General features: G+C 44.1%; 1 protein-coding gene across 8 annotated transcripts in view; it reads left to right on the forward strand.

Moving 5' to 3' along the window:
- The window catches only part of plch2a (phospholipase C, eta 2a), a 184,269-nt gene that overhangs the window by 87,049 nt on the left and 74,556 nt on the right, over positions 1-22,664 (forward strand). Inside the window, exon 1 of one of the 8 annotated variants that reach the window (XM_021565650.2) lies at positions 1,052-1,514. The exons of the other annotated variants lie outside the window; for them this stretch is intronic. Within the exon in view, the coding sequence (XP_021421325.2) occupies positions 1,472-1,514 (43 nt within the window). The 5' untranslated portion in view covers positions 1,052-1,471. Of the gene's footprint in view, positions 1-1,051; positions 1,515-22,664 lie in introns of those variants that run through there. 8 annotated transcript variants of the gene reach the window in all.

The raw sequence follows: 22,664 nt of genomic DNA on the forward strand, positions 1-22,664 counted from the left end.
AGCAGGAAGTCTCAGGGTCAGAGCAGGCAGAGGTCAATAATCCAGTGTGGTGTGGCAAGGTACAGAACGGCAGGCAGGCTCAGAGTCAGGGCAGGCAGAAAGGTCAAAGCCAGGAACAACTAGAAAACAGGAACTAGAACAGACAGGAGCAAGGGGGAAAACGCTGGTAGGTTTCACGAAGAAAAACAAATTAGCAACAGACAACACGGGTATAAATACACTAGGGATAATGCGGAAGATTTGCCACACCTGGAGGGGGGTGGAGACAAGCACAAAGACAGGTGAAACAGATCAGGCTGTGACATATATAATCAGAATTTACCTAGTTTAATCTACTCCTATTACAGTACATCTGGAGACAAAACATACAGCCCACATCCTGCCACATTTCAACACTCTCTCATGAGTTAGCTAATGTGCTGTAGTTTGTTGTCACTAAGTGATAACACACCTCCCTACATGACAGCCCCCTCTCTCCATTTCTCTCCCCCTGCCGACCCCACGCCACAGCCCTGGGAGGCATCCATCCACACTATTTCTCTCTATCTCTCTCTCTCAATTCAAGGGGCTTTATTGGCATGGGAAACATATGTTTACATTGACAAAGCAAGTGAAATGGATAAACAAAGTGAAATAAACAAAAGTGAACAGTAAATATTACACTCACACAAGTTCCAAAAGAATAAAGACATTTCAAATGTCATTCTCTCTCTCTCTCTCTCTCTCTCTCTCTCTTTCAGCAGCTCTTCCCTGAATAATACATGTGTAGAAGAGAACTCGCTCCGCAAATCACAGACGCTTTGTGTCTTTCGCTCTCTCTCTCTCTGTCTCCCTTTCTCTCTTCCCGCGTGTTCCCGCCTATCTTGCTCCTCCCCCTCTATTTCTCTCCTCAATTTCTTCCCGTTTCTCTTTCTTGCTATTGTTCTCTCTCTCGCCCCCCTCCCCACTCTCTCTCTCTCTAAAAGCGCCTGTTCTCCCAGGTGATCTGTGAGCCGGGCGAGGGCTCTCTGGCACACAAGAGCTGTGAGAGGCTGACTGCACTGAGCACGCTCCCCAGGCTCTCCGGGCGTTCCTCGCTGCCCCGGCCAGTACAGTACATAACTATATCATAGCACACAATACACCACAGCATCTCAGCCGCAGCCTGCCTGCCTACTTGACTGCCTGCACAAGTCTTCTGAGGGCCGAGAGAGGGAGATAAAGGGAGGGAGAGAGGGAGTGAGTGATGGGATACGGAGACAGATTGTGAGAACAAGAGGAGGGGAAACTATACAGGGAAGTGAAAGAGAGGGTGAAAGAGAGAGAGATCAAGGGATATAAGCTTTTACACCTCTGCAATGACACCCGTGGGACATGTCTTCCCCCTGTCCTCCTCCGACCTGAGATCAGCAGCCCTCCTGCCAGGAGAACCCAGCCCTTCCATCTCGGTTTTAGCAGCACCTGGAGCCTGTTCTTTAGGGGATAATACAGCATGGATAATTCTGGCAATATCCGAAGCCTCAGCCCGGAGAAAGGTAAGAGGAGCCTTTCCGATTTCATACTTCCGCACGGGCAAAAGTAGGCCAACGTGCGGCAAGAAGTTCCTTGTGATCGGAGGAGGGGTGGGCGAACGAGGCAGAGAGGAGTTCAATCGTTTGTTGAATGCTCTCTCTTTCTCTCAAGACAATTCAGAAAGAATCCATAGATTTTCTGTTATTCCACTTTCCTGTTATTATTTGATAATGTGCTTATGCCCACTTGCTTTCCTTTTTTGCAGACAACGAGCCACAATTTTTTTTTGCACGGCTGCCCTCCTATGAATATCTATGTGCATGCCCTCCATTTGGGAAGCCACTGAATACATCTTTTAAAGGGTTCCACGCTGAAAATCGTAGGTTTGAATGCCTCAGAGGACCGTACCGTGATCTCTCTCGGCTACAGTACAGTTTCTTTGCGGTGTGTTCTGGGGGGCTGCTGTACCGAAGGAATGTGAGATGGAATGGGAGATGAGGACTGGGGATTCGGGACAGATTTAAGAGCGTTGTTGCCCTCATTGTCTCCAGACCCAGATCAATGGCTCTTTGAGATGTGTGTCCTTTGGTTGTCCTGTTGTGGGGCTCAAGTCGTTCATTATTGATCTCATACGGTTTTGAAGATCTTTCTGCTCGGTTTGTTAGGACACTATATCCCCTTTAAAGGTGATCACCTGGGAGGAAGTGTGTTAAGGAAGTACGCGTAAGTCACTTTTTCACTTGCATTGAAGGAAATAGGGATACACAATGGTAGGAGGAGAATTATGAAAGGGAAAATGAAAAAAGAGGGAGGGGCAATGAGGTCAACTCTATTTTTGACAACTCTGTCTCCAACAGGGGTTTGCTCTTCCCTCAATCCTCCCCCACCGCTCTCTTCCCTACTCCCCCAAGCCCAGGTAACCATGGCATAATTAGTGCCAGCTCACCCTGGCACAGAGTATGCAGTATAGCGACGACAGCAGCAGCATTGCAGGCCAACAAAGGCACATGGCGCAAACACAGAGCGCTCGTCAACGTTCCAAAACTACAGCAAAATGGTGCGCTAATGCTAATGCTCCCCGCTCCACATGTAAGAAGTGTCAAAACGGGGTGCAAGTGCTTATTTTTCCCTAAGCTGACTTTGAAACTGTGGCGCTCATGCTACGCATGTGTTTTGAAGTTGCACACAGCGAGACAAGCTGTACAGCGTTCACACAATGGAGTTAATAGCTAGCGGGAATGTGCTAACAGAGTGAACGTGCTTGCCTAAGTGCTACAAACAGTAGGCTTTGATACAAAAGAGTGTGATTGTAAGCGCTTATCTTATATCTAAAAGAACACCAAGGAATGCTTGTGTGACAATTTGAAAGGTTAAGAAAGTCTATTGGAAAGTGTTTAAATGTCAATGAAAAGTAATCTCGCTAGTCACCTCTTGCTTGTGAACACAACCTCTTACCGATTGATCGTTTTATGACCACTTACTCTGACATCCGACCTCGTTTCCTCAAGACTTATTGGCTGGCTATTGGGCTTTTACAAGACTCCCTGTCGTACATGTGTTGCAACACAAGCTCCACGTTTCACACAGGGGAAGACTGATGGTCGTCAGCTGTGTTTCAAATCATCCATGGAACGTGCTGCTGGCATTGCCAATGGTGACATGGAGTTTGACATGCATACTTCCATTGCTATCAGTCAGAACGATTCTGAAGGGCAGAAAATTTGATTTTTGACAGTTCTGAGTTTTAGAATTGTACGAAGCCTTTTTGGTTTAAGTTAGTCACAAAACACCTGCATGTGTCTCTAGGCAACTCTAGGTTTGATACCTGTATTAGATGCACCTAGAGGCTGCAGGCGTGGTACAGCAAATTGGTCTGTCTGATTGTCATTCGTGGCATATTGTGTCTCAATATTTGTTAGTTAATTAACTGAACAGCCATCTGGTTGTCTGAAATTCTTGCCTGAGCAACTCATTTAACCTCCCTTAAAGTCAAAGCAGCGACAGCACTAAAGAATGCTTTCTATGTTCATTTCTTCCCACTCTCTCGCTCTCTCTTCCTCCACAGTCCTCTCTTTGCCGCAGACATTGAGGTGGGGCAGACTTTTATCCTGGATCACCACATTGAGACCCATCCTAACGCAAAGCTCCAAATTATCGAAAGGAACCCATTGTGAATTTGACTGTGATGGAATATAAATGGAATACAAGGGACAGACACTGAGGTAGATCGTTTTAAGACAGCAATACGATGAGGCTGGCCTATGAAAATGAATAATTTAATTGGATAATGTCTAGTAAAAAGCAAAACCATTTCAGATCAAGATTGGTGAATGGATTCTCAGCAAGTGAGTGAAATAAAAAAAAATGGACCAAGTGATATACTAGATACCACTGTATGGTTTTTAACATATAGGCTGCAGTAGGTTTTCCTGTAATGCATGTCAAATCACTTAGAAAAATATAGGAGGAGTCAATAGTCATAACTAGCAACCTGGAAGATGTACCCTCTTTTTATGTGCCGACGCTCCACGTTTCACACAGGGGATGACTGATGGTAGTCAACTGTGTTTCAAATCATCCATGGAACGTGCTGCTGGCATTGCCAACGGTGACATCATGGTGATGTCTGGCAACAACGAACAAGCAACTTTTTATCGATAACACACGACAACAAAACGGTTGTGTGCATGAGATCAAATTCTTCATTGAACACTTGAGCCCTTTCAATGAAGAACCATATGTGTGTTTAGCAAAATTTGGATATTGTCAAATATGTATATTTGGGGGGAATGTGGCTCTTTCAGTTAGTTTCAGCTAGTTTTTTTTAATTGAATACTTTTTTTTTTACCATATATATTTTTTTTTACACACATATGGTTCTTCATCTGTAGGATTCAAAGTCCTAATGCTGAAAACAAAACCTTCAAATCCCAGAAGCAAAAAGGACATTGTGTTTGGAAAGACTCCCAGTTCACATATCTACTTAGAATCATCATGAAAAGCCCTTGTTGTTAGACACCTTAGTGTGACATACATGCAACTCTTGCATTACCATTAAGATGTGAAGCCCAGAGAAGGTGTGTGTGTGTGTGTGTGTGTGTGTGTGTGTGTGTGTGTGTGTGTGTGAGCTGCATTGAGCTGCATTTTGTGGTCGGTTACCAGGAATAGAGTGGTTTCTGAGGACATTTGTTTTGTCTTTTGTTAGCTATTCTACTTGCTCAGGGAGCCTTATGTGTTAATGAACGAGGTCAATTGATTTGTGCTTGGAAGACTTGCTCGCACACACACACAAACTTTTTACAGCATTGTGTGGTGAAAAACACTATCCAATTCACAGAACATTTCTACAAATGTATAAAAATGAGTGATAAGAGGCTATTCTATGGTACTAGCAACACTTCTGCTGCACATCGGCAAGCAGCCTGGGTTGTAAGTTGATTCCTGGGTAAAATAGCTCACTAAGCCCTCACCCCTGGCGTTTCATTAGAGGCTATGTGAGAAGAATGTCACAGCGGAGTACCAGGCATCTCGGCAGCTTTACGTAACACTTTGGGTAGGTCACAAGAGCACTGGGGGCTGGATGATGTGAGATGGAGATGGATGATGTGAGAGGGATGACAGAAAAGCAACAAGCTATTATTGAACCTTTCTTAGCCGAGACCCCAAGGGAGAGAGGGGCGAACAGAGGTAACAAAGGTACGAGGGAGGGCTGGTGAAAAATGAAGACTGTGTCTGACTGTCCATCCGTCCACTGATATGAACCCACCGATGCAGCAAGGGCTCTAGTCTTGTCTGAAGTGTCCTTGTCAGGAGCAAACCAAGATGGCGGAGACATCTCTCTCAGGTAGGACATTTTAATTGGTATTTTCAGTCCAGCTGTCCGACAGAGTGCCCGGAGAAAATTCCCTCCGGGAATGTTCTTTGATCATTTTCAGAGGCGGGATGATGCTTGTTGAACCCAATGACTTGTGTTCAGAGAACGTTTCTAAGGAATAGGTTTGACTCCTTCTCAGGCTTTAGAACTTACCCTTAACATAACCCCAGTAGAGAGCTCTGTCGGAGCTTATCCAAATGATCAACATACACACTATAGGTATACAAACGTATGTGGACACCCCTTCAAATGAGTGCTTTTGGCTATGTCAGTTGCTATGTATGTCACCTGTTGCTGACAGGTGTATAAAAACATTGGCAGTAGAATGACATTACTGAAGCGCTCAGTGACTTTCAATGTGGCACTGTCATAGGATGTCACCTTTCCAACAAGTCAGTTTGTCACATTCCTGCCTTGCTAGAGCTGCCCCGGTCAACTGTAAGAGGTGTTATTGTGAAGTGGAAACATCTAGGAGCAGCTCAGCTGCAAAGTGGTGGGCCACACAAGCTCACAGAACGGGACCGCCGAGTGCTGAAGCGCGTATCGTGTAAATCGTCTGTCCTCGGTTGCAACACTCACCACCGAGTTCCAAACTACCTTTGGAAACCACGTCAGCACAAGAACTGTTCATCGGGAACTTCATGAAATGGGTTTCAATGCCCGAGCAGCCGCACAAAAGCCTAAGATTGTTGTGTAAAATTGTCTGGAGTGGTGTAAAGCTCGTCGCCACTCTGGAGCAGTGGAACTGCGTTCTCTGCAGTGATGAATCATGCTTCACCATCTGGCAGTCCGACGGACAAATCTGGGTTTGCCAGGAGAACGCTACTTACCCGAATGCATAATGCCAACTGTAAAGTTTGGTGGAAGAGGGATAATGGTCTGGGGCTGTTTTTCATGGTTCAGGCTAGGCCCCATCATTCCAGTGAAGGAAAATCTTAAAGCTACAGCGTACAATGACATTCTAGACGATTCTTTGCTTCCAACTTTGTGGCAACAGTTTGGGGAGGGCCCTTTCCTATTTCAGCATGACAATGCCCTCGTACAAAAAGTGAGATTCTTACAGAAATGGTTTATCGAGATTGGTGTGGAAGAACCTGACTGGCCTGCACAGAGCCCTGACCTCAACCCCATTGAACACCTTTGGGATGAATTGGAACGCCGACTGTGAGCCAGGCCTAATCGCCCAACATCTAGTGGAAAGCCTTCCCAGAAGAGTGGAGGAGGCTGTTATAGCAGCAAAGGGGAGGCCAACTCCATATTAATGCCCATGATTTTGGAATGAGATGTTCAACGAGCAGGTGTCTATGTAGTGTATCTCGAAACGTGAACACCAAGGGATAACATTGTGCTGGAATATACCGTGTCCAACGAAATACTTATTTTTGAAATAATCTACTTATTGAAATATTCTGCTCTCTGAAATGATTAGACTAAATACTCTGCTTTCTGATGCTTCAGAGCACAGTGTTTCCAAACCGGGAAACATTAGCTTTGCTTGGCGTCCCACCAGAGGTTTAGCAAGGTGGACTGACCAGGGCGCTCAACACTACAAGAAATCCATGGAGGCGATTAAGAAAGCCCACAGTCCCGTTCAAACATCCATACAAGGCTGCACAAATACACTCTCCTGTGGTTTCCTATAACCTCTATTGAGTTCACTCAAACAAACACACACACCTACACCACTTGTACTTGTGCGGGTATTGACCACTAGTGGCTGGAACCAGAGGTCCTGATTGAGCGTGTGTGGGCGGCCTGTAAGAACCCCTGGTTATTAGCGAGATAAGGTACACCTACACATCACCACCACCATTAAATCTGTTAGTATAAAAATCTATAGCCAGCTGTGAATCCCCAGCACGGCGCCCCGAATAGTCTCATTGAACGTTGCTGAAGGACTGTACTGTAGGAGGCTGGTAAAGGGCAATTCCACGATAACAGAGTGATCCGGAGAAACAGATTTGTCACTTTAATGATGGCAAAAGTTAAACAAACCAGACAAATCTCTGCCCAAAAACTACTTTTAACAATTTCCACAGAAATGTTTACAAAAACATTTTTACTTTCAGCTCACACAAACATACACTTACATCCCCAGCACGGCGCCCAGAATAGTGTCATCGTACACTGAATGAGGTTGGTAAACAACAGCACCAGGACCAATCAGTTACACATAAATGAAGAAGAGCTGTGCAGGTTCATTCTGAATGATTACACTATCGGAGGAGTTAAAAATCGCAACATGCAAAATGGACACTCTCCGCAAACTGTTCCTGTCATGGTCATTGTCATTGGATACACAAACCACACGTGTTGGTAGTTACTATACAGTGTAAACATTCTGAGGGAACCCGTACTGTAGTTATCCTGTACACCTAATGATTGAATTGGAGCCTATATCCCAGAATGCCTGGGTTTATGTCTGTTTCAAAAAGCCCCTGACAGAGCGCCGACATTCTGTTGGTTGAGCCAAAGATGCATCAGACAACCTACTTGTCTGTGCCTGATGAAGAATGAAGATCATGGAGAATGCACATCTTTACTTGTTCATCTTTACTTCCCATTCAACCACCTCCCTGACGTCACTGGATGTAGTTCCTCTAGAGATGAAGTCATGAATCACTTTGAGCCAGTTCTATGGAAACGGTTGTTTCTCCATTAGGGAACGGCATCTTCCATGGCAGCTCCTGCTCATAAAGAACAGCAAGTTGATCAAGGGTTCAGCAAATTGGAATTGACAAAGCAAGCCATTACTGTAGCTCCTGGCTGAATGAGGAGGTTGAGACGGCACGTAAACAGATCACAGACAATGGACTCTTCATTCCCAACCTCTAGCACAGCACGGTGTACAGTAACAGGAACTAGTCCGCTGTCGCTGAACTGCTTCGCGTAATGCTCTCTCGGGAGCTTCTATAGGATGGCAACAATAATATACACTTTCACATTTTTCTTCTTCTGACAAGTTTTCCGAGTGAGTTATAGTTGCAGAGAGATTAAGTTTGATGCTAACATGGCTGTTGTGGACGGCTCTATGTTTGTCTCTGACGCGGGGCCTGTTATTGTGCCGTGTCGCATCGAGTGATGGAAGCTGTTTATCATTCGGCCGCCCGCTGCTTTTATGGCGTGTGACGCCTGATAAATGCCCCCCGTGAGCTGAGTACTCTGGGAACTAAGAGGGAGAGAAATAGAGAGACAGAAAGACACACAGACAGTCAAAGACGGAGAGAGCGAGAGACAGAGACTGAGAAAATAGAGAGAGGCTGCCATGAGGACATGTAAGAGGAAATGTACTGGAAAATGGACACGGGACTGGGGAATACTGGAGCTTTTTGTTGTTGTTGGGAACAGAAGAACTATTCACGCCCAGTAAGGGACCGACCTAGTCCGTTACAGTGGTGCTACTTGACTCAGATAACCCAGTTGGGCTCTGCCTGACTGCTGGGGTTTCTGCAGAGAGGAGGAGGTGAAAAGAGGGTAAATATAGCCAATGCGTATTCACTAACTAGTTAGCTATGTATGCGCTAGTAGCGTCCATTTTGCAAGTGACGTCACCCTCTCTGAGACCTAGAAGTAGTTGCTTCCCTTGCCCTACAACAGCCATGGCTCAGCGATAAACAACACTGCTTTGTGAGTGGGAAGTGTTGTTGGGAACAGAAGGTTGCAAGTTCGCACCCAGTGAGGTAGAGGGACAGGACCTATACCCTGTTAGACCAGCACAGGTGTCTGTGGGTTCATGTCCCTTCTCTAGATCAAAGTTGAGTAAACCATTGGATCAGCAAATGCATTATTCAGCATTTGTTTGCTTTGGAAAGTCTGGTTTACACTAAAGATCCTTTCTTGAATGGATATTTCTCTTTAGTCATTCAGTCTCACTAACGAGGGTATTGACCTCCTTTGAATGACAGTGTCTGCACTGTAGAAAGAAATCATTGTCGTCATCCCATTTTCCATGCTAATTGTCGCAGCCAGACAGCAGGCAAGGGGTTATCTCCAAATGTAAGCTTTAGCATTTCAAACATGCATTGTGATTGGTCTGTATTTTGATGCCCAGCAGTACCACATAACAAGATTGGCACATCATAATTCCGGTCCAGTATTTCCCCCAGCAAATAGACCCTATTTTAATGATTGCTAACCCAGTGGATGACTTGAGGGACTGGTCAACTTACCTCTCATAGTGTACCCAGTGTTCTCTTTGTCTAATTTCTCAGTACCACACATCCTCGCTGCCCGCCCTCTCTTTGCTGATGATAGTCCAGTTAACCTTTTACAAGCTGGTACGCCTTCAAGACCATGGCATGGAAGCTGAGAATGTGCATTAAGTGAACAATGTATAGCTACTAAAATCTCCCACACCCCAGTTTCCAAAAAGTGCAAGTGCGTGCACAGCACGTTTGAATTCAAATCCACTGCAGAAGAGTGCCGACATGGCTTTTTGTTAGTGCTTAAAGACTTTGTGGTTCAGGTCCTTTAGAAACTGTTCATGGTACTGAGCTGTTCTATATCCTCTGCATAGGTCTAACCACAGTTCAACCAGGTCCAGTTGAACTAGATTGACAGGGGCCACAGGATTGGAGCCAGGTTTTGAGGTGAAATTGTGTGGTGCGGTGTTTGGGCAGTCAACACCTCAGATTAGGCTTGACAGAATCCTCTGGACCCCTGATTCCCCAAACACGCACACACACACCAAGCTCATCCCCCCGGAAAGCTAAGCAGCAGGGTTCCATATACTCTATGCCACCATGCCATCTGGCAGACAGAAACTCTGCTCTCCGTTGGCATGGTAACCCTACGTCAGGGTTCACGGTGCCCTTGCTGCTCTGGGCCTCTGATCTTTGATCCATCCGGTGGGAATATTTGTAATTTTTTACACTTAAATGACCAATCTACCATATTCATTTGAGCACAATTCAGCAAGATGTACTCAAATATTTTGCAACGTAAAACAAAAACAACCATTTCTTATTGGACAAGTTGTAGTTCCTCCCTGTTTCAGTCTGTTTTCTTCCGTTTGGTGCCGAATGAATACAACCCTGGTTAGCAAGTTAATTGACACATCATTCTCACTTACAAACCATGACCAATAGGATACTGCCAATACAGGATGGAGATTTTTTTCAAAGAGAGGATGATTAGTGCAGTTTCTCAACTTCTTTGTACTTTTGAACAGCATATGTAATGGTTCTCTTCCTTGAACAACCGCTAAAACCGACACAGTTGGACGAGCGCTTCCATTAAAATATCCCAACATATCTCAACATAGAGGTTGAGAAACAATCTGTGCTGTTTTTGCACTCTCAGATAGCAATCTATTATACCCAGTCCTTTTCATTTGGCATGTGCGGAGTCAACACGACTGGAGTTAAAATAATGTGATTTCACATCACATGATTTTCCTGTTCGTCCAGAGTCTTTTAAAGTGTTTTACGGTAGTGTTTCATTCCATAACTGCACCACTTCTTGTTACGCTGCATGATATGAGATTGACCTCGGCTCTCCCAGGCAGGCTGGCTGAGTGGCAATATTCTTCTCCCTGGTATCTTCAGGAGGAGGGTGGCTTAGAGGGAGGAGGGATAATAGAAAGGGAAGGAGGAGGATAAGGATAAGGGGGGGCTCAATGATCTCCCATGGGTGTTAAAAACGCCTGGCAGGCATTTCTTTACGTGTGTGTCAGGACGATAAAGTCTGATAATGATTCATTCATACAATAATCAGACAAGATTCTGATATGTATTTTCTTCCACTCTGTGGGTAAGAGCGTCCCTTCTCGTTTTTGACAAGTCTTTACATAATGCAATTTGGCCCAGTGGACTTCTCCGCCAGCCCAAGTTCTAATCTGCAGCCGGGAGTGTGGATGGAGGGAGAGGACGGGGTGGTTCCTATCTAGCTCCCACCAAAACCGTTTCAAATCCTACATTGCTATTTTGAATTGTAGGGTGAACCCACGGCATTAGCTGAACCAAAGCTGACAAACTTGTGGGAAATTTGTGGTAAAATTGTATATAAAATGACATCCTATCTCCTGACAGAATTCCTAATAGAGACAGAAAAAGGGAGACAGAGAGGGAGGCGGTATAAATATAGTAATAATGTACCATATTTATTTGTGAGGCGGGACCAGATACAATTAAAACATTGATAGATTGAATTGTCACCAGGCATTGCAACATCATGCTTTAGATTACGCTATAGTATAGAGAGAGGGCAAGAGAGAGAGGGCAAGAGAGAGAGGGCAAGAGAGAGAGGGCAAGAGAGAGAGGGCAAGAGAGAGAGGGCGAGAGAGGGAGGGCGAGAGAGGGAGGGCGAGCGAGAGAGGGAGAGGGCGAGCGAGAGGGCGAGCGAGAGAGAGAGGGCGAGCGAGAGAGAGGGCGAGCGAGAGAGGGCGAGAGAGAGAGAGGGCGAGAGAGAGAGGGCGAGAGAGAGAGAGAGGGCGAGAGAGAGAGAGAGAGAGGGCGAGCGAGCGAGAGAGAGAGAGAGAGAGAGGGCGAGCGAGAGAGAGAGAGGGCGAGCGCGAGAGAGAGAGGGCGAGAGAGAGAGAGAGAGAGAGAGAGAGGGCGAGCGAGAGAGAGAGAGAGGGCGAGCGAGAGAGAGAGAGAGGGCGGGCGAGCGAGAGAGAGAGGGCGAGCGAGAGAGAGAGGGCGAGCGAGAGAGAGAGGGCGGGCGAGAGAGAGAGAGGGCGAGAGAGAGAGAGAGGGCGAGAGAGAGAGAGAGAGGGCGAGAGAGAGAGAGAGAGGGCGAGAGAGAGAGAGAGGGCGAGCGAGAGAGAGAGAGGGCGAGCGAGAGAGAGAGAGAGAGGGCGAGAGAGGGAGAGGGTGAGCGAGAGAGAGGGAGAGGGCGAGCGATGGAGAGGGCGAGCGAGAGAGAGAGAGAGAGAAAGAGAGGGCGAGAGAGGGTGAGAGAGAGAGAGACAGAGAGATCCATTCACAACTCAGCCTATCAATCTGTCCACATAGTTTAACACATTAAATGTATGATCCCACTGAGTAACATTTATTTTTTGCATAGTGTAGCCTATTCAAGTACAGTACAATAAACCACTGTCTGTTTTTAAAGACATGTTGCATCCTAACCAGGGTCATATTCATTAGGCACCAAACGGAATACAACGGACTGAAACAGGGAGGGACTACCTGAACTTGTCCAATAAGAAACTCACATTTTTGTTTTCCGTTGCAACAAATCACTATGTTTTGCTATGTGCTTTGCAATAGTAAATACAGCCCAGTACTCCATCTCCACAAATGTAAGAATGCAGCCCACAGCTATAACACCACTGTCTTAATTGAAAAAATTCAACATCACAATAATTCCATTGACAGGCTGGGTTCTATACGACTCATTGATATCTCACTGTCATTCTCCACACCGCCTTGCCAAGTCCAGCCGACTCGATATCGGGGGGGGGGGGGGGGGGGGGTACACATGTGTATTGCGGCAGTTTAAACTCCTCTGTCTTAAAATATATTTGAGTTTCTTTTTTCACCTCTTTTGTTTGTTTTGGGCGGCACTCGCGAACTTGTTTCATCGAAAGACACAGTATAACGGCGAGCGTGTGTTGAGGTCACACAGGGAGTCTTTAGTTGGAGCATCATGAGCCTCTTCTGGAACAGTGTTTCTCAATCACAGAAGCCCTCCTGGGAATGCACGTTTTGATGTAGCCCAACAATAACACGCCTGATCCACTGAATCAAGGTTGATGGTGATCTGACACGTTGAATCAGATCTGGTCGTGCTGGGCTAAAAAACTAAAATGATGTAACCCATAAAGTCATTTTAAGATCTGGTTACAGACGACGATCTGTCTGTAGAAAAGGAAGCATGGAAAGGAAGCTGTTCTGAGGATCTTGGAACACAAGCTGAAGCTAGTACTGTGTGAACAAGCTGGATACTGCTGTTGTGCTAGCCTTGGTGCTGAAATGCCCCGTTAGGTCAGGCCTACTATAGTCAATCCAGGCTGTGAGTGTGCCTATACAATACTACAGCAGAGATTGGATCTCTATATCAGCCCAAATTACCCCCAGAATCCAGTTGCGGTCGAAGCTAATAAAACAGGTCAAACAGAATTTCCCTTCAAATCTCGTTCTCAAGCCAATAAGCTAGTTTCAAGTTGTCTGGTGAGCTGCCTTTTTTGTGGGGATCAATTGTAACTTGTGTTATTTACATTGGATAAAAGTATAGAAAATGGTACATCATACACTACAGTTGAGGAACAATGGGAAAGTAATTCTGCTTCAAAGGTTGATAAATTTGTAACCCCACTTTTGAGAAAATGGCCCTTGAATGTTTTGGTACACCTTTTGGAGAGCTCTTCTTTGTTTACACTCATTCAACATCGTTTACACACTCTTAAGCCTTAGCCCCACCCATCACTTTAAGGATTCACAGGATTCACACTCTAAACAGAGTGAGTAAGGTAGTAGCAAACAACCAAGACTTTCAAGAGTAAAAGTGGTGAAAGTAGTAGCAAAAATACACATATCTAGTCCTTGGCCTACAGTGCATTCAGAAAGTGCATTCAGATCCCTTGTCTTTTCCCACATTTTGTTACATTACAGCCTTATTCTAAAATTGATTAAATAGCTTTTTTCCCTAATCAATTTACACACAATACCCCATAATAAAAAGCAAAAACAGATTTGTATGCATTTTTGCAAATGTATAAATATATAAAAACCCGGAAATATATCACATTTACATAAGTTTTCAGACCCTTTACTCAGTACTTTGTTGAAGCACCTTTGGCAGAAATTGCAGTCTCGAGTCTTCTTGGGAAAGACGCTACAAGCTTGACACATATATTTGGGGAGTTTCTCCCATTTTTCTCTGCAGATCCTCTCAAGCTCTGTCAGGTTGAATGGGGAGCTATTTTCAGCACTCTCCAGAGATGTTCGATTGGGTTCAAGTCTGGGCTCTGGCTGGGCCACTTAAGGACTTTCAGAGACTTGTCCCAAAGCCAACCCTGCATTGTCTTGGCTGTGTGCTTAGGGTCATTGTCCTGTTGAAAGGTGAACCTTCGCCCCAGTCTGAGGTCCTGAGCGCTCTGGAGCAGGTTTTCGTCAAGGATCTCTCTCTGTACTTTGCTCCGTTCATCTTTCCCACGATCCTAACTAGTCTCCCAGTCCCTGCTGCTGAAAAACATCCCCAGAGCATGATGCTGCCACCACCATGCTTCACAGTAGGGATGGCGCCAGGTTTCCTCCAGATGTGATGCTTGGCATTCAGGCCAAAGAGTTCAATCTTGGTTTCAACAGACTACTTCTCCTGTGAAGTAGTGACGTGTGACATACGCCTAGTTTCTTGAAATGAGTCACATATTTAAATGTACTTTACCGGTTGTCTGTGCCGTTGGTCCTTTTAGTGGGAGGAAGTGCAGATAGGGTAACCACAGGAAAGTGTTAAGTTCTGTTGCCAGTAAGTTCTGTTGCCTGTTTTTTCCATCTCCTGATGCATTTCACGTGATGTACAATCTGTAAACAATAGCCGAATGTAACCGAACGTTGTCGACCAAAGCGTTTTCCCTCGCAATCAGCTGGAAATTCTTGTGAAATTTTCCAGCTGATTGCATGGGACAATGTTTGGTCTGTGCTTCATTTAAGCTTGGCCATTGTTGACACATTGTGCAAGTCGTTTGCAAAGTGCATCCGCACTGAAAATACAAACTGGAAATACAAACAGACATACAGACCAGCGTACTGAAAGTCTGGTTAATGACACTACTCTGTGGATATTTTGTGGATATTACCTCCTACATAAGGTCACAATCAGCAGACAACAGGGAAAGTACATTCAAATGAAGTTTATTCAACAGTCTGACTTGTGATGGGACTGTGAGAGGACTCTTGTCCTATCGGATTCGTAGTTTTTTATTTTTCTTTACATTGTCGAGATTTGTGAAAGTGATATTTCAGATAAATTATATTTTGACTAATATATGGCAAGGGAATGACTTAGCCACATAGGACGATACTGCTGCTATATCTAGAGCGAATTCATGAGAACATGTCCTCAATTCCCCTTGTAGGATGAGATGTTAATGTGTGTGCGTTATAAGCTATTACATTTCATAATCTTAAAATGGCTCTGTCACTGACTGGCATGAACCAAGGATCTCTGCCAGCAGAAACCACATTCCCCCCCCCCCCTTTGTAACCACCCAAATTAAAATTGCATTGGACTGCTAGCTGAGGATTTAACGGAGGCATTTTGATTACAAAACAACACTTCAATATTCAACTTGTCTTCTGTTTCTTAATTCTAACTACGAAGGACTGTGGGATTTCTTATATAACAATGGAAGAGGATTCCAACTCTGTCTCTATTTTTACAGTGAAGGTGTGACATTATTGCAGTGTTTGTTTTGTCAGATTTAAGGCTTTGCACCCCCTCTTTCACCCTCCCACTTGATTTTGCAGCGCTTAAGTCGTTTTATATGCACCTCTGCCAAAGACACACTAGTAGCTAATCATATCTTCGTACACCTATAGCAGGCCATTTAATTAGCCAAAATTGAGTGTTTGAATGTATTCAAACCGGACCCAGATTATACAGGTGGTCAGAATAGAGAGGGAGATCATTTTTCCTCTCTATGGAACGTAACTGGAGATTGAGGTCTCTCAAACTTTCCCCTCAGCCGGGGAAAGCGAGTTTGTGTGCACAGACTTGTGTGTGTCGTCATTTTGATACCCTCTGGTAGCCCCACAGGAGACACCTTCAGGCATGAAAAAAAAAAGAGTTTTAATTGGTGAGAAGGAAAAACAAGACTTGTTACATCTCTATTAGGGTGCCTGGCACATTCTCAGTGCGTTTCTCTCTCTCTGTGTCTCTCTCTCTTTCTCGCCACACGTTAAGTAAATCCCCCCGACCTGGATTAGAGATTCCGAAGGATTTACGCTCCCGACTGACACTGAGAGGCAGCCTTTTGAATTCTAGCTGAAGAAAGAAGAGAAAGGATATATGATACAGGCGCACCTCGTTGTCAACTGAGATGGAGGGATATTGAAGAGAAGGCGAGCTGAGAGAAGAGAAGAAGAGAAGGTCGTTTGCTGTGGTGAGCAGCGCCAGATTATTGACTAACTGTTGACAGCATTTGGAGAGGAGGATTTTCTTCTCGCTCTCCCACCGAGAGAACTGCCTACTGAAAAGGCTAGATCTGAAAGAATGCTTTGGAAAGGAGCCATCAGCAGATATTGTGATTACTAACTCTCAGCAGTCTACCAAGGACTTTGTACACTAATCAGCTCTAACAAAGACAGAAGAAGCATCCTTCCAAATCGAATCCAAAAAATATCCCTCTTTGACCTCAGTCATACGTTAAGATGTCCATGTCGCATTTGCATTGGCTTTGCCAGCCAGAGGGAAAACAGACCTAACTCTACCTGAGCAAACGTAGCCGGGGCATTCAATCTCCTTTTCGCAATTGAGAGAAGCAGACAGGGAACCGGCGGCGTTCACCCACAATCCTTCAGACATGAGCGCCTCAGTGATGACCAGTGGCCTTTTCCCCATGTCCTTTCCCGTGTCCTCTGCGCTGATGCGGTACGCGGAGGCTGCCCAGGAGCCATGCCCTACCACGGACCAGGCCCCCATCCACAGGGACGAGAAGGTGAAAGAGAAGAAGAAAGAGGGAGAGAGTGTTGTGTGTAAGAGCCAGCAGCAGGCCTCCCTATCCTGCCTGGTGGAGGAGTTCTTCTGTATTGGCAGCAGAATTGTGTCCTCCTCCATGTGGAGGCTGGGAGACATGGGTAAGGATGGATGGATGGATGGATGGCATTTGGACTAGGTTAAAAATTTACCATTACAATAACTAGTGTTCTGGAGTACATTTGTTGTTGAAACGGAATGGGAACTTGGTCGTGTGTGTGTGTGTGTGTGTGTGTGTGTGTGTGTCTGGATTGCGGATGTGTTGTAGGAACAGTACATTTGTTTATGTATCTCTGGTGAGACATGGTACTAGGTACTGTTCTACCGGATGACTGGAGTGTGCCTGTGGGACTGTGTGTCCAATGACCTATTGGTCTGCTGCTTTTTACATCAGTGACACAGACACCTTCACTACAGAAACATCTGTCTATAGGTGTGTATGTGTGTTTGCTGTATGTGTGTGCACGCTTGTGTGTGTGGGTGTGTGACATATGGACTCCAGACAATCCCCTAAAGCTTAGCCTAGTGCTCTGACCGAGTGAGTGAAGGACAACGTGACTCCGCCCCGTTGGCTCTCCTGGCCCAGTTCTTCTACCCAGACTGTACTCCCACTGATGCGCTGGACGACCAGGTCATGCCATCACTGTGGTTGCACCCGGCACTTCTGCCGCTGCTTGTTTAGCAGCATTAAGGTTGACACCAATTTACCTCATCCTCAGCTACCTCCTGGCAGATTATGTGTCCATCACCTGTCGTCTGGCTTCTATTTTAACCATGTTAACCAGTTGTAAAGCCCTCACACGATGGGTAGAAGTCGGAAGAGTGTAGTTATGAATCAAGGTCATAGGGTAATGTGTTTTACTAAAATCATGTTGAGAGTCAACACCAAAAGTTAGGAGATGGACTACGTTGGGAATTTTGCCTGGGTAATTGTTTTATTGTTGTTGACGGTCAGGGTAATTACTTTGATTCGTTTTCAAGCAAGCATTTGTTTTTGGTCTGATTCTTGTCATTAATTGCGTTTGTTGAATTCCAGTAGCTTGTTCTCAAACAAACAAGCAAACCACTTTAGTGTGTTTCAATCAGACCTTTTGGGGCGAAGTGATTTCTCTCATTCAGAGATGTAATTGTTTCCCTTATTAGCTGACACGTTGTTACACACAAGTGATTCTGACGTTCTCTCGTAATTACAATCAATTACAGGAAAAGTAAAATAAGTGTGAATTTAGGTTGACCTTGTAGACATGCCGAGAATAATACCATTATAATTGATGTATTTATTTTCAGTAGCTCCCAAATGTAATTTGGTTGTTGGTCATATCTCCCATGACTGGCATCTGTATACAGCAGGCTAGTCAAGCACAGTAATGACACACAAAACTGTATTTTTTATAACTATTTTATCCTGCTGGACTGTCTTATTGTCTACATGTTCTTTTACATCTCCCCATACTGTGTAACCCTGAGCATGTTTCCATGGCAACGGCTCTGGACCCAATAATAAAGAGTTAGTTTGAAGTGGCCAGTCTCTGGGCAAACATTGAGATTTCCCTCCAGCTGTTAGTAGAAGTCTTTGCTACAGTACTACTGCAGCATGTCTTTGCCATGCTGTGTCTGCTTGTTATCACTAAAAACGAGTGTCTCACGTCATGCCAAACCTTTATTCATGATACAATTCTCAGTCCTTTCCCGAGGGACAATTTTTTTTTTAGGGGGTGCACATTTTTTCTCTACCCACCTGAATCATTGAGCCCTTGATCAGTGGAATCAGGTTTTGTTGGTGCTGCTGGGCTAAAACAAAAACGTAGACCCGCTTGTGTGATCCCAAGGGGAATTGATCGAGAAACACTGCACTACACACACACACGGCTGGAACACTTTAAAAAAAAATTTCCTTCTCTAATTTCTTCTTAGAACACTGCACACTGCACACTTTTGTGCAGTGTAGTTATATTACGAAGAGTTTCCTACAGAGTCCTTGAAGTTGAGTCTTCTTTACAATGTGTATCTGCCCCAGTTTGACCAGTTGGTCCCTAATTGCTCCATTAGCAGCAATTCAAACAGCTGCAACTTCCGAGAGCAGCAGTTTATCTCTGAGAGAGGGAAAGTCCAACATGCACTAGACTGGTGCCTAATTGATTGTCCTTTGATTAGTCGGGCTTCCATGGGCTGTGAATAGCCTTGAAGCTTCCAACGTATTGACAAAATACGTTGGAAAATATGCCGTATTTATTATGTGTTGAATACAATTGAGTTGCATTCCCATGGAGACATTCCATGTCCAAGTTAAAGAGGAAGTGGTGTTCTGTACACTTCACAGTAGACTGTAGATGACCCAACAACCCATTAGTGCACATTCCATCTCCCCCAGTTTAGACTGCAGATATTCATCATTTCATATCGTAACTCTTTGACGCAATCCTCTCCCATCTATCTTTGTCTCCCCTTGCTTCCCTCTCCTTTTCACCTCTTCACTTTTTGTCTGCTGTACGCACCGTGCAATCAGCACTCGGCCCACTTTAAACAGAGTTTCGTTAGACTAGATTTGATTCGATTTTGCCCCTTGTCGCTGTAGTGAAATCCATTAGTCTACCCCACCCCCAACACACACACACACACACACACACACACACACACACACACACACACACACACACACACACACACACACACACACACACACACACACACACACTCACAGTTGAGTAGATTCCTGGAGGAGCTCTCTGTCTGTATCATGGACTATGAAGAGTTAAGGTGAAGGCTGGGTATAAGGGATAGATGCAGTCAATGATAGTGTTGCGTTTGTAGGGGGTTGTGATGGTTCTGTAGCAGATGTTGGTCTTCACCACCTACCTTATTATATCTGGGATGGCTCTTCACAGATTCGGAGCTGAAGAGGCAGGCGGACAGTTTAGTTGTTGGCACAGTTCAGGGACGGGGGAACACAAAATATATAATACAAATACTGAGCTACATTGTATGCCAAAACATTTAGGGGGAATATATTATTTTATACTAATACAATTGCTCATAGACATCGACTCCAGCACCCTCCCGCTGCGAGGATAAGGACACTGAGCCGTTTTCTTAAATGATTCATGAGATTGGGTGAGATCTTAGACCATTCCTCCATACAGAACCCTTCCAGATCCTTGATATCCTTAGTATGCACTTATGGACTGCCCTCTTCCATTCAAACCACAGGTTTTCAATGTCCGGATACTGAGATGGCCATTGCGATATGTTGATTTTGTGGTCAATTAATAATTTCTTTGTAGATGTTGATATGTGTTTCTTAGAAAAAAAAGGGTTCCAAAATGGTTATTCGGCTGTCCCCATAGGAGAACCCTTTTTGGTACTGTGGAAAGGGTTCTACTTGGAACTAAAAATTGTTCTTCAAAGGGTTTTCCTATGGGGACAGACGAAGAACCCTTTAGGTTCTAGATTGCAAAAGTTTTTCTAAGAGTGTACATTTTTTGAGGAAAACAAGTATTACTTGTTAAACAAAATGTATTTCTCTGAGCAATTGTATAAAATAATATCATTTTCCATTTTTTGCATACAATATAGCTCTGTGTTTAAATTGATTTATTTGATACAGTCATTTTTGCTCATCTTTATAAAGGCTGTCAATATTTTCGGACCCTATTGTAAATATACTGTATAAATAAAGTACTGCGTCTCTATGCCACAATAATGTAAGGCTTCAACATCTATGCCCAAGCCATAGAAATATAATTACTTGAATAGGCATTCCCATTCAAGTCAATGAGTGGGTGATGGGTGGTCTATTTATATTGCTTATTAAACAGCCTGAGAATAAAATGAACACAAATGAGCTGGACTGTGCAAAGCCCGGCGTATTTTACTGATGTTGTTGTTGGGCTGAGCATTGCGACAGTATGTCCAGGCCTATTTGGAATGAGTACAGTTACAGTATGCATCAGCTCTATTGTCTCTGGTGGACAATATTCACAATGTTTATTCCATGCATAGCGACTCACTCAACACCCATTTCCAAGGGAATTAAATAAAAAAACATTATTGATCCCTAGAGGGAGAGACTGGGTTTTTTACTGGCAGCAGACAGACTGGGACAATACAGACACACCAGCATGCGTCAGAACACCTATGGAGATTCTCCTTTTCTGTCCTCCTCCGTGACCTGGAAACCGATAAGTGGTAGAGTGATCGAGGAAAGTGTCAAGTCGTTATTAGGCGAATGGAAGAGTGTCCGTCCTTCTTCAATACCCACCTTTCATCGAGCATAGTCATGTGTATTTGAGTTTTGATATGTGTCACTCCCCCTGTTGTTTTGTCAGAGAGGAAAAGCATGCACACATTTTAAGAACATTACACAACACACAATGATATACCAGGATATTTGGCATTCTTACTGAAATAAAACAAACTTTTGAATGTAGATTTTCTGACAGAAAAAGGACAGTGTATTGCCTAGACAGGTTTTACGCATGTACAGTAGCTTGTTGTTGTTGGCACTGCAGTCAGACTCCATGTACAGTAGCTTGTTGTTGTTGGCACTGCAGTCAGACTCCATGTACAGTAGCTTGTTGTTGTTGGCACTGCAGTCAGACTCCATGTACAGTAGCTTGTTGTTGTTGGCACTGCAGTCAGACTCCATGTACAGTAGCTTGTTGTTGTTGGCACTACTGTCAGACTCCATGTTCAGTAGCTTGTTGTTGTTGGCACTACTGTCAGACTCCATGTTCAGTAGCTTGTTGTTGTTGGCACTGCAGTCAGACTCCATGTACAGTAGCTTGTTGTTGTTGGCAGTTACACTGTACACATTCAAGGCTCTAATAAAAAATGAAACTGAAAGTAAAATCAACTTCCACAATGTATTTAACATCGTAGCCATATCCTCTTTACATCATTTGAAATCACACTGATTCAAGCTCTTTAACAGTATAAAACATCCCTGTTATCATATACACATGTTGTCTTGAATTTCAATGCTAGCTAGCTTCGCTACTAAAAAAAAAAGCTAGCCAACAACACCCAGAATTTCGACATGCACACTATCCACCTAAATTGTTGTAAAATGTGAATTATTCATCCAATCATGAAAACATTTGGTGGGGTTATGCATGACACTTTATTGATCTAGTGGCTAAAGACAAAGAATAGTGTTTAAAAGAGTTAAATGAATTTGGACATTCAGTTGTATATTTCCGTTATTTTTAAGTTAAAATTGTACATTATTTTGTGTGTAGGGTGGACCTAGGAAAGTTGTGAAGGCATATATTTAATCTTACATTTATGCTCTTTCAAATGATATAAGAACCATAAGTGTGCTATGTACATTTCTTGATTTAATAGCTGTTAAAAAGGGTGAGTATTACACTAAGATGAAATGTCCAACTGGCTGGGTTATAGCAGGTTATTAAGGGTAATATAAAACAGCACAATTGATGTCATAATATAAACACATTGTTCAATTTATCATTATTGTGATAATTAAGTAAATTTTTTGTGATGTGGATTTTTGTGCCAGATAGAAATGCTTCTCAATGTTGTCATATGATATCTTAAAACACTTTACAGTAGGGTTGGGTGGTATCCAGATTTTCACACCGTCATACCGTTTGTGTACCATACCGGGGTATACGGTATTACCAGAAATGCACACAAGGAG

The sequence above is a fragment of the Oncorhynchus mykiss genome, chromosome 16 (genome assembly GCF_013265735.2).
Source record: "Oncorhynchus mykiss isolate Arlee chromosome 16, USDA_OmykA_1.1, whole genome shotgun sequence".
NCBI lineage: Eukaryota > Metazoa > Chordata > Actinopteri > Salmoniformes > Salmonidae > Oncorhynchus > Oncorhynchus mykiss.